This window comes from Polyergus mexicanus, unplaced genomic scaffold (assembly GCF_030449975.1).
Source record: "Polyergus mexicanus isolate NDT 795.1 unplaced genomic scaffold, iyPolMexi1.0 SCAF_9, whole genome shotgun sequence".
NCBI classification, from domain to species: Eukaryota; Metazoa; Arthropoda; class Insecta; order Hymenoptera; family Formicidae; genus Polyergus; species Polyergus mexicanus.
This window is the reverse complement of record NW_027223329.1, coordinates 10,038,669-10,052,059: the sequence shown is the minus strand read 5'-3', so window position 1 is coordinate 10,052,059 and position 13,391 is coordinate 10,038,669. Positions and strand designations below refer to the sequence as shown.

Sequence of the window (13,391 nt, the reverse complement as noted above, 5' to 3'; positions counted from 1 at the left end):
TATTTGCATGAAAATATTCACATCAATTTTCGGATAGTGAATCGTTTGTATTTATCGCTCAATTATTTATTTCTTGCAATATTCAGACGCATTTAATCTCGCGATCGCATCCACCATGTATAGAACACATTGTATATTTGCAATAATATTACATTAAACAAAATAAACTATAAACTCGTTAGTTTTTACGCTTGTTCCATTTGCGGTGGCCGTTAAAAACCTACAATCCTCGATCAATTGCGTAATCCGTGATCAAGTAACAAGCTACAGCGACTGATGGTATGATGTATTTGACGTGCGAAAGATGGAAAAATGTTCTTTGACGGACAAGTTATGCCTATGAAACGAGAATAAGGCACGCGTATGTATGTGTAGTATGTGCGGATGTTTTAAATGACTTGATTTTTATCTTTGATTTATTGACTAGACAAACTTTGAATTTATAAAAACGGCTCTAAACCGTGCGAAACTTTATTGTTTCCGAAATAACAAAATATAGAATACAAGAATATGCTGCAAAACGAGCTTAGCCGAATTAAGAGAGTCGCTGACCACTCGACCGGATGAAAACAATAGTTGAGATAACATGTCGCGGATGGAAGCGGATTGAAGTTTCCACAGAAAAAAGGCGACACACAACATCGGTCGACTGTTTACGGGAAACAACGAACTTTGACCAACTGACAAACTCGAATGCGGGGAATGTGTCGTCTTTTAATGGTTTTGAGGATATCCACGGATTATTCTAGATATCATCGAGACCGTATCATTTTACGTTTGTCATACGTTACATTCGGTGAAAAGAACAGTGATTTATCTTGATGGTTTGTTTTATATCAATTTGGAACAAAAACGTTGCAAAAATTGCACGAATATATATGATATCCGATTAGCATCGAACGTATAGGTTGACAATACGAAAGATTTTTTTTTCACAGATATCGGTTTTTACTCATTCTTCGCATGATTTATTGATTTGACTGTGGAAAGCTTTACCGTTTCGTATATTTTAAAATATTAGAGTTAAAAAAAAAACAACAAAAACGGATAAACAATTTTTTCTGAATAAATTTTATGCTAAAAAATTTTTCTCTTACTGATTAAGATAGATATTCTATTTTATTCCTATGTACATTTTTTTTTTTTTTTTAAATTCACGATTAAATTACCGCTCTAGAAAGAAAATTTAATATTATGCAAATTAAAATTTCTATATCCGCATTATCATCCAAATTTTTTATACAAGTTTTCAAAATTTTCCTTCTTTTATAAACGGTATTCTTTTTAGTATTTTGGCTCTGTGAGAACATGGCTGATTATTGCGTGCAGATATTTGCATTAATAGAAACTGCCGGAGAATTTTTAATGAGAACTTTTTCTATTAATCTAATAAATCTTAAGGATCTCCATTCATCTTTAACGGTGTATGTCACTAATAAAAAATAAGTCTGCGAGTTTTGCTTCGTGCAAGACGCAAACCGATGGCGTTTTCGACAACAATAGAGGCTGCGGGGCAATAGACTCGGGCTCGCCCAAGGGAAAAGTTTCCTAAAGATTCAAACAAACGCGCGCTAACGATACATTGGAGCAAAACCCATGAATGCTGCATCTCAGGCAATAGATCAATAGGAGAATTTTTTAAACAAAATCACACCGATTGTGCAATTTTTGGTTACATTAGCCGTGATTTACTTTCGGCTAATATTAATAATCGCGTTTTTTTTTTTTTTTTTTTTCGATTAAGTATTAATCATTACGATGAACGTGCAATTATCACAGTTATTCATATGAGTCTTGGATTTTTTAATGAATTTAAAAGCTCGATAGAAGATTATTATTTTAGTCACAAATTTTTCATTATTATTATTAAGTAATGTTTTATATCAATTTAGAGCCGCTAAATAAAAGGCAATTCTCTCTTAATCAAATTGAAAACGTGAATTATATTCCGTATTGTTATTATGTGTTACAGGTCTAAAGACTATCATCAACGCACTGTTGCACAGCTTCAAGCAACTTGCCGAAGTAATGACACTGACGATTTTCTGCCTGATGGTTTTTGCACTGTTCGCTTTGCAGGTTTATATGGGAGAACTTAGAAATAAATGCGTGAAGCATCAAGAGCCGAACGTCACGCAAATCGATTGGGTCGAGTATGTTGTTTTATCTACCGCTTGCATAAAATTTATATCCACAATTAATTACGAGAGAGTTTATTTCTGTCTAAGATTATACATATATATATTCTAAAATCTTGAAAAACATTTTTAATTTGTTCTTTCTCTATGTCAATCAATAATGCAATAATAATCTCGTATTATCTCGTAAAAATAAATGCTTGAAAGTGTGATTTTGATATAAAAATAATCTCTAAACAAAAAATAGGTTTCTATTGTCACGCTTTATAAAGGATATTATTTAGTTGATTTAATTTTCGTTTGTATCAAATTGACAGCGAAGGACAGCAGTTGAAGTGAAGAAAATTGATTTGATATATTGATTGCCTCTTGCTCCCCCCCCCCCAAAAAAAACATAGATACGCGGAGTAAGGCGACGGAAAAATTGTGTTCTCTAGTTTTAAATCTTCGAAGATCACGAACTTGCAAGAACGCTAACGAAATTTTCGTGTCGCCAACAGGTGGACTTGGAACTCATCCAATTGGGCGTTCAACGAGGATGAGGAGCCAATCATTTGCGGCAATGTAACCGGCGCCAGGTTAGTGTTTCTCTATTTATCCGACGTTCAATCCCACTTCAGATAAGCTAATTCGAGAAGCGAAGTTACCTCATGCCAACATCTCCAGACAAGTGCTAGTCGATTTTGTCCTTGCAAGGAGACAGCAGAGGAAGAGTGAGAAAAATTGAGTATTTGGGCAATACTTTCTCGAGTCGATGTGTCTATCTTGTTGACGAAATTTGCCAAACTTTTCAGTATCACGTCCGATTTTCGATACTCGAGAAATCTATGGTTCCCCGATGAAAATTTTCTTCCATGCTACGTAAAAATTTATTTGAAGTGAAATAAAATATATCTGCGAGGAGAGGTAACTTTAATTTAAACTTTAAGAATTTTGAATTCTTTTTAGAAAGAAAATGAATGTATGAAAGTAGAACGAGAATGTAAATAGAAAGAGAATAACGAAGAGTAAGATTTATAAAACTTTGATTTTATATTCTTGTCGATTTAAAATCTTAGAATAGAAAATTACGATTCCTCCATAATATTTTTCTAACAAAAATGTTTTTCTTCTTTATTTATTTATAAATATTGTAGCAAAAATGATACTCATTTTCGCATTACGCTGAAACATAAATCATCTATCAAATGTCGATAATGATATAGGAACTTCGACAAACTGTTACGAATAATTGCTAACGATTTGTTATTGATCATATTTGCCATATGATTGATATCATATTTGCCAGTTAATCACGTCGACATATTTCCATCACGGCATCCAGTTATACTTGATTACCCTCGCGGTATCGCAACTTGTTCGAAATTTATCTCGTACACTTTGACGAAACGTACGAGTCCGTGCCTCTTCCATATTTATCGATTTACCGCAACATCCATTCCCCAAATGATTATGTCGGCCACACGTATGCGCGACGGAATTCGTTCGGCTCGTATAAATAAGTTTGCAAAAGCTTTGCTACTTTACGTGGCGCACGAGCTTTACGGCGTACTTTTGGTGAGCTATGTTCCGCGAGAGGGAAACTAGGCTTTTTATTGGATCGATACGTTCGAAGCTGAAGGTTTCTTTGCACTTTCGAGACATTTCTGTAAGAAACTCAGCCGAGTAAAGCGGATGAAGATATTACACCTACGACAATCTCGCTTCACGAATATTGTATTTAGCAGACTTCGTGTAAAAAAAAAATTTAGTAAAAATTCACTTTGTAAAATATCAATTTTTTTTTTATATGTAACGCAATTGGATATTATTTGACACTTATGTTAGAAAGCTGTCATCTTACAATATTTAGATTTTGTATAGCAACGTGAAATTTTTTCCGCGAAATTTTCCGCGATAAAAGAATGAAAATATTATAATGTGATATCGAAAATAACATATTTTTTCTATGCTGTGAAATTTTGAAGAATAAGATATAATGTAAAATATACAGTTATAGAATTTTACGTTTTAATTTGTAAAATAAAAGTCTTAATTATTTTCATTCAAAGAGTGCAGAGTAGTCGATATTTACATAGATTATAACGTGGAAAAGCTCGACATAGTAAAGGCCGCGGCAAAGTAATATTTCCGCACTTGATAACGATAATGCAGACAGACTTGAAACGTTCTCACGGATATTGCGGTGTCGACAATGTAGATCTTACCTATTTTTCAGGCACTGTAACGAAAGCTACACTTGTCTCTGCGTTGGCCCTAATCCAAATCACGGTTACACCAACTTCGATAATTTCCTGTGGTCAATGCTCACCACCTTTCAGCTGATTACCTTGGATTACTGGGAGGATGTTTACAACAAGGTCGTTATCTAAGAGAATTTTTTAAACCTTTGTTTATCCCACGAATATAGATATAAATTACAGTTAAATTCGGTTTTTATCATAGTTTTAAATTTTCTCAATCATCTTTGCGAGAAAGCTAGATCAAATATCGAAAAATTTTTTAAAACGTTTCTTTTTTTCTCGGTTAACAACTATATTTAAGAAATTAAAGGAGTGAATTTTTAATTAAAAAAAAAAAAAAAAAAAACTGACTCGGATTTCACGAAAATGTGAAAACAAAATTGAAATTTGAAACTTTCACATTTAAATAAATTTTCTGGAAAAATATTAATAACCACATTTTTTATATATATTCGTTACATTCTATACAGCTATGAATGTGTTGTCGAGATGATAAATAACGTGTTTTGTGGCACAGGTGTTGTCGGCGTGCGGACCTATTAGCGTCTCGTTCTTCACGGTGGTCGTATTCTTTGGATCATTTTATCTACTAAACTTAATGCTGGCCGTCGTGGCGTTGAGTTATGAAGAGGAAGCCGAGATTACAAACGAGGTATTCACTCTACTTCAAATCTTGATGAATACACTATACACATCTATATCTATATCTATAAAATAATACACATCTTACTTTAAAGCTATAAATTAAACGACATATTACTTTTTAAAAAAATGCAAAATGTCTCATTTCTACAATAATGATAATCAGTAATTTAAAATAATGATAGAAAATTGCGTGATCTCTAATTTGTTAATAGTATTTTATATTTTTGCAACTTTATCGATTTTTTTGTGCAACAATAGGAACGAAGGAAAGATTTGACGGACCATCGTGAGGACTCGACGTTTAGTTTCGACCCGTCAAAGATCAACATTAAGACCCTAGCGAAAGATAAACAGAAGAGAATAGACGCCCGTAAAGGTGTATTGCTCAGCAGTTATACAAGAAAGAAGACGCGTAGAAGAAAACGTGGAAGGAGCAGCGCCGGTCAGGAGAAAAACGGTGGTGCTCGCAGCAGGTTTTTATATCTATATTTACGATCGACATTTTTCTGTAGCTTAATTTGCCACGTCCATCGTTGCGAGATATTCGCGGCGAGTTACACGATTATGGATCGTATGAGAGAACGCTTTAGAAAATATAACTACAATAGATATATTTTTTGTACTTATTTATGTTTGAAATTATAGCATTTATTTTTCTCTCTCTTCATTTCTAAGAAAACATGATAATTATGGAAAATAAATAATATTTATAAGTTTGGAAAAGTATAATTTTTTTTTATCTCTAAAGTCTTTTGTATAAATGAGAGAGTTAATAATAGTATGGGTTTTGCATGATATGTAAATTTGTCATGTTCATTTTTTTTAATATATAGTAAAAATATTAGAATATTTTTTACATACACGTATATAAGTAAAAATGTCTGGAAATAAAAAGTTATAGCAGATGCAACGAAACTAATCTTAATTCTGTCAGCATCTTCGCGCTAAAAGTATTGGATGCTTTTATGCGTTTACTCCATACACAGAGAAGTAATTTCTATCCCCGGTACATGTAGCTCGCTACAAAGTCGTTAAACTGTATACAGGGAGTTTGTTCCAAAAAAATAGAAAGAAAGAAACATCATAAACACCCTCATTTTCAAGGAACTGTAATAAAAGCGAAGAAGGGAAACGAGCTGGTTTGCAATCTTCCGATGGTAGGCCATATTAATATAAAACGCATATTTCGACGAACTTTATACAATGTATATTAAAATTATCACTTTATATCTAAGGATTTTTAGATCAACTTGCAGTCCTTTTTGATTTAACAAAAATTTAATTACATGTTATTTTTTTAATTATTTAATTATTTCGCAGCAAAATATAATTTTAATGATTTTGTTAAATTAAAATTGTCTTGATAAACGAGTTATAAAGAACAAAGCTTTATCATCTATTTGTGCCTATGAATATTTATTTGCCGATATTTTTTTATTTCTTTTGTTTATAATAAAATTGTTGATTTAAATTATTTATTATTAGAATCAGATAAAAGAAATCACTTGTGAGATACATAATGCAGGACTATAAATAATGCAGTCTTTTTTAATCTTTTTTAACCTATAGTTGATATCTTATAGCAATTTTATGATACAAAATTTATCTTGTTTCAATTCTTCTCTGTATCCTTCATCGCATATCTCTCATAATGTTTTAATATGTTCATGAATAAATTAATAGCAGTTAATTCCATATTTTCCTTGAACAAGCTGTATATAGTTTTAATAATGTCTTCTACGAGCTGAAATGACCGGATGCATATAAAGAGTGCCTGATATTCCCATGGTTAATGTCGCTCATTACTGGAAACATCGATTTCGCTGCTTGAACTTGGCTGTACCTCTATGCAATCTGGAGATTAATTAGTTTAATGTTCCGAATAATCATTCGCTTGCGCAGCAAGATACGAGCCCTTTAAAAATTAGAATCTATTGGATTGCATTTTATCAGTTCGAAACTTGCACATTTTTTTATATAAATACGGAATTTTAAAGTATCAATTATATATTTACGTAACATATAAAGATTAAGGAAATATTAAATTCAGTCTGAATAATATTTTTCTAGATTGCATACGTACTTGCGTAGCAAACCAACTATATGCATTTTCATAAAATTTAAATTTTTTTCGTCTAGACTTTGCTCTATGGGATTGCACGTTCTCCCTCGATGACGAACTGCTGAATTCGTCCTGAAGTATGACGGGAACTACGTTGCAGGTCCGTGACACCCAGCCCGAGTCCGAGTCCCAGGCACTCCAATGTACGACCCTTTCACTTGCCGCTCCAGAACATCAGTCCCAGACTGCCAGAACCCAATACGGTTCACCGGCTGGCACCGAATCGGGGCATGCTGCATTCCAGACAGGCCAGTAACAACAGTAATCAACAATCGTCGCTAGACGACTCGGGGGTGGTGGATGATCACGATGGCGACGATGTCACATCGGCCGAGGAACAGCATGACAAACGCGAGTCGCGAGAACATCGCGCCGAAAGATCGCAGGAGAAGTCCCCGAGGGAGCATAGCAGGATTCAGCTGGCTCAACCGCAGCCACGTCCGGATTGCCCGCCAGCACCGGTTACGGTGTCGGTAAGGACTGGTAACCGAGAGATTCGGGTGCTCAAGTGCAACGGGGTTAAAACCAAAAAACATATGTACACGCTGCCGCCAGAGTACCTGTCGCACATTGTAGTTTTAGGTAAGCGGAAACTAACGGCTGTTGACCGCGATTGTTTATTGAAACAATACAGTTTGTGCAACTGAATTAACTAACTAAAATGATTTTTCCTTAATTGAAATACTGTAGAGCAAATATTGATCTTATTGATCTTATTTATTTAGTATTATATAAAATTGTAAGTTAATTAATTAAAATACTTTGATTTTTTTTCAATGTTGAGGGAGAATATTCAAAAGTTGTAACATATAATATTTACTGCATGTATGTTTATTGAAACAACATTCGCTATAATTAGTATTATTAAAATTCTCTGGCTAATTTGACGTCAAAATTTTTTTATCCAACTATATATATTTGTTAAAAAACCGAGTGAAACTTGCTTTTTTAGAATTGCACAATTTATGGTTTAATTAATTAAAATATTGAATATTTCAGCTTGCAATAGATAATATATGGTCGCACATATTGTATTTATTTATTGAAACAATATTGGCTGGATTATAGTGAAATTTTCAAACTTATTTTGCGAAAGAAAAAGAGAGAAAAAAAATTTTAGTTTTATCTATTGTAATATTTTTTAATTTAATTTATAATATCGAGATTTTTTTTAAATACACATTGCAGATGAATTAACATAGATATATGATATATTCTTACAGATGATCTTCCAGATAGAAACTGCGATAAATGTATTCAATGCTGCGTAGATTACGAAGGATGGCTACGATTTCAGAACGGTCTGTATAAGGTAAATTACTGATATCTGCTATTTTTAAGATTTCTATCCCGGGGAAATTTGCATCTGTTGTGATAAATTCTAATAAATGGCCACCAATTACCACGGAACAAATTTAACTGTTCTGCGTTTTCATGAAACGATTTTTAATGTCATGTAATCGTATTAGAATTCATTTCTGTCATATTAAAATTTAAAGAAACGTATAAAATAATGATCTCCCTTTAATCTTTTTTAACTTTAATTACACAAAGGGAAATCATGCACATGAATTTAAAGAGCATCTTCTCGTAACCATATGATTAAAATGAATCATATCAAGGTGGTGAGAGATCCCTTGTTCGAGCTAACCATCACCCTTTGCATCGTCCTAAACACCGGTTTTCTGGCGATGGAGCATCATGGCATGAGCGAGTCGATACGGCAAGCGCTCAACATTGGCAACAAAGTGTTCACCAGCATCTTCACATTCGAATGCTTTCTAAAACTCTTGGCGCTAAGCAAGGATTTCTTCAACAACGGCTGGAACAACTTTGATTTGATCATCGTCTCCGCGTCGCTTATCGATTTAACATTCGAGTTGGTGGACGGTTTGTCAGTGATACGTGGTCTCAGGCTACTACGCGTTCTGAAGCTTGCGCAGTCTTGGACGACCATGAAGGTTCTTCTCAGTATCATCATTTCGACGATTGGCGCGCTCGGTAATCTGACCTTCGTCCTGGTGATCGTGATCTACATATTTGCTGTGATCGGCATGCAATTGTTTAGTAAAGACTACACTCTGGATAAGTTTTATCCAGACCCAGTGCCACGCTGGAACTTCAACGATTTCTTCCATTCGTTTATGATGATATTCCGTATCCTATGCGGCGAATGGATCGAGCCACTGTGGGATTGTATGCGCGCGGAGAGGGACGACGGGCCAGGCACGTGCTTTGCCATCTTCCTGCCAGCTCTGGTAATGGGCAATTTCATGGTCCTCAACCTCTTCTTGGCGTTGTTGCTCAACAGTTTTAATTCCGAGGAGCTGAAGCAGAAGAAGGAGGAGGTTGGTGAAGAGTCGAAGCTCGCGCGATCGTTTGATCGTATACGGTCAATCGTACGCAAGCAAAAGTATCGCAAGGAGAATTCCGAGAATGAGAAAAACATTCGGCTGGAACAGATCGTGCGCGAGGTGATGGACAAGTCGGATAGGGAGAAATACGCGATCCAGGAGACCGTGCTGAGCCTTCCCAAAGACAATATTTATAATAGGTCGTATCAGGAGAGTCTTAATCAGCCGGTCTTCACATATGATCCGATCTATCGTCAGGCCACTCTCACTACCTACAGCCAGAGCAGCCAAGAGACAGTTAAGGAAAACAAGAGGTTGACCGAGAAGGACAACAGTAACGAGACCAATCCCGAGGAGAGTATAGAACTGGACGTGCTCAAAGACACTAACAAGACGGATGAAGAAGCGGTTATGTTGCCAGAAGAAAAGCCACCTGCACGGAACGATGACATGGAGAAACGTCCATGGCACGCCCTCGTAAGTTACGTGGATGAACTCACAGTTGGAGGTAGAAGAGACAGTAAAGGGAGATATATCGACGGGATGGGCTCGTTCCCGGGATTTGGGAGAAATAAGGAGCGGAGGGAGCCGCTCGATTGCTTTCCCCAGCACTTTTATCAAAAGTAAAAAATATTTCTCTTCTCTACTTTCTTCTTTATTCACGTTGACTTAAAATTTATTTAAAAACACTAAAATTATTTATTTATAATAAACTTGAAAATCACGTTGAGAGTCATATTTTAATACCTACGAAGACACGAACCTACAATTTACTAATTTGCTAATTTGTTTACATATATGCGATTTTTCTAAATGTTTCAATTACAATTAGATAATGTTCGATATACGTACGATTATGTTTAGATGTAGCTGTATTAATCATTGCCTTGCTACTGATATCGGCAAGAAGTGGATAGAAGTTCGTACAGCCGTTCTGTCAGTGGTGGACACACCTGTTTTCGAATGGATGATACTAGTTTTCATTTTTGCATCTTCCATAACGCTGTGCTTCGAGGATATCTACTTGGATGACAATCCTTTTTTAAAGAAGCTTCTCTACTGGACCAATCTTGGCTTCTGCGCACTTTTCAGCATCGAAATGCTCTTGAAATGGCTAGCCCTAGGCTTCTGTAAATACTTCACCAGTTTCTGGACAATCCTGGATTTTATAATCGTTTTCGTAAGTACGATCAGAATCTTCGCGTTTAATCCAAATAAAATGCAAAAACGCTGCGTGTATAAGCGCGCGCGTATATCACTGTAGCATGAGTTGTTTTGTCAATTTCCTTGCTTGTTCTCCATCAGATGTATTTGTATTCAGAGAGAGTGAGCCACCTAATTTTATTGAATAAATAGCTTTTACAATTTTAATTGCTAACGAGAAATATTTATTTTATATGCCATTGAATGGCACATAGAATAATTAATATAGAGAGAGATATCCTTTTCAAAGACTTACAGCGATGATTAAAAGCTTGATAAGTTTTTTCTTAATTCAATTTTTTGAGACCTTGCGTTTGCAATGAAAATTGTAACAATTATTTTATATCGTAAACTGAGATGGTTCACTTTGTATATAGGATAAAACGAAAATAATTGAGAGCATACATTGAATGAAATATGCGTGATAATTGTTTGAACATTGTTTCCGTGTTCCTTGTCTTTATATGTTTTATGTGTGGCCCCGTGGATTCAGGTACGTTGAAAGTTAATGTCTCAATATCCGTTTATGTCAATTAAAAATATCATTTGTATAAATGCATATTTTATATAGGTATATTGTTTTTAATTATATACAGATTAGCAGGTGAGTTAAAAATTATTAATTCAAGTTGTTCATGCACGAAAGGGATATCTAATAAATTGGTAGAAAAAAGAAAGAAAAATATATTGTTAAAAAATAATACGATATTTTCTGGTTTCTGACAAATCGCATTGTTTCCATTTTCTAAAATTGCACTTAAAACTTTTACACATTTTTATTTAAAATTTACATAACACTTACATATTTCTTCCAATATTTACATGATACTTTAGTAAAAGATATATAATTGATTTTTATCATTTATTAAAAGTAGAATGAAAAATTGTTCAATGTCATATAAACTCTATGAAATTTCTTAATATCTAATATGCCAGAAGATATATTGAAATTATTTGCATATATTTTCACAAATGGAATCTAAAATGTATAAACACCCTATTTTTTCATGCATATGTAGTGTCAATCTTGCTTAATCGATGTAGCTTGCAAATCTAATTTTCTGCACAGCTTATTGTTTATAATTCTTTGCATAAGATATCCAATTACATTTACCCGTAATCTAATTATACGCAACATATATACAAAAATTTATTGAAAATAAAAATCGAAAATATATATATATACAGATAAAAAAGTTAATTTTACTTTTTTATACATGTACCTTTACACATAATCGATAGACTTCTTAAAAAGCTCATGCAATTATGACAATTATTAGATTATTATTTAGAAATACGTGATATTTTCTGCTCTTACTTCTTATCACCTTCTTCAAGTATTGTAACTGTTACAAAAATGCGCCAAACATAAATACATATTTTAAAATTTTATTTATTCAAAATAATTTTGTTGTATTAGCTTTAATTATAAATTAGAAAAAAATCGACATATATTCCTTTGCATGAGTCTCTTTATAGAAGTTAGATGAGCAATATTGAGATTAAATTGTATTTTTTTCTGAACAGGTATCCATGTTTAGTCTTTTGATAGAAGAAAATGAGAACCTCAAAGTATTACGATCGCTAAGAACACTACGTGCCCTGAGGCCGCTGCGGGCGATCTCGAGATGGCAAGGCATGAGGGTAAATATCGAGAACAGGCTAAAAAAACTCATGTGAAGTCGGCACATAATACACACGAATTGCATTTGCGCATATCACTGAGAAGATCTTTTCTTCCCGATTCTCAGATCGTAGTGAACGCGTTGATGTATGCAATACCCAGTATATTCAACGTGCTCCTCGTCTGTCTCGTGTTCTGGCTTATATTCTCGATAATGGGCGTTCAATTCTTTGGCGGCAAGTTTTTCAAATGTGTCGATGAATACGGGGAAATGCTGGACATCTCGGTAAGTAGATCAATCAGTCTGATCTGAATATCGATAAAGAGAACAGCGTAAGGAGATAGTGCAATAAAATTATTGTTTTTATTTAATATTTATATGTATATAATATTAATAAAAGATATTTTGCAAACAACAATCTATTTATTAATTTTAAAACTGGTAATTACATAATTATTTTGTTTCTAGATAGTGAATACCAAGGAGGAGTGTTTCAGCAAAAACTACTCTTGGGAGAACAGCAAGATCACTTTCGATCATGTTGGCATCGCTTACCTGGCGTTGTTTCAAGTGGCGACTTTCGAGGGATGGATGGAGGTGATGGAGGATGCCGTAGACGCGAGAGGAGTGGATCTGCAACCGCAGCGAGAGGCGAATTTATACGCCTATCTTTATTTCGTTATATTCATCGTCTGCGGTTCATTCTTCACGCTCAATCTTTTTATTGGAGTGATCATAGATAATTTTAACATGCTGAAGAAAAAGGTGAGTGCTACTGACATAATCCAGTGAAAGCTTAATCCTTAAAAGTTAAAAACTTTTTATCACGTGGGGGGAATATTTTGTGTTTTAATATATATAAAACAAGAACAATCTATAATTATGAAAATTTTGATACAAAGCGAAAGAGCATTTGTGAATAGACAATTATAATGCGTAAAATGCAATTATACATAAAGATAACAATATTAAAATAAATTATTTTTTTATTGAGAATTAAATTTTTTAAACGTACATAAAAGCATTTAAGTATAATAATTTTAAATATTGATTGCAAACTT

At 33.9% G+C, this 13,391-nt stretch overlaps 1 protein-coding gene across 5 annotated transcripts in view; it reads left to right on the top strand.

Moving 5' to 3' along the window:
* Positions 1–13,218, top strand: part of LOC138936532 (sodium channel protein 60E) — a 54,074-nt gene extending 40,856 nt beyond the window's left edge. For 2 of the 5 annotated variants that reach the window (XM_070301972.1, XM_070301973.1), the window contains exons 5-16: positions 1,973–2,153; positions 2,639–2,716; positions 4,357–4,498; positions 4,899–5,033; positions 5,285–5,499; positions 7,249–7,730; positions 8,372–8,460; positions 8,771–10,125; positions 10,367–10,682; positions 12,233–12,349; positions 12,457–12,615; positions 12,799–13,217. In XM_070301972.1, coding sequence (XP_070158073.1) covers positions 1,973–2,153; positions 2,639–2,716; positions 4,357–4,498; positions 4,899–5,033; positions 5,285–5,499; positions 7,249–7,730; positions 8,372–8,460; positions 8,771–10,125; positions 10,367–10,682; positions 12,233–12,349; positions 12,457–12,615; positions 12,799–13,122 — 3,593 coding nt within the window. In that variant the 3' untranslated portion in view covers positions 13,123–13,217. Of the gene's footprint in view, positions 1–1,972; positions 2,154–2,638; positions 2,717–4,356; positions 4,499–4,898; positions 5,034–5,284; positions 5,500–7,165; positions 7,731–8,371; positions 8,461–8,770; positions 10,126–10,366; positions 10,683–12,232; positions 12,350–12,434; positions 12,616–12,798 lie in introns of those variants that run through there. The other 3 variants (XM_070301974.1, XM_070301975.1, XM_070301977.1) reach the window with 3 other exon arrangements.
* Positions 13,219–13,391: the final 173 nt, after the last annotated feature.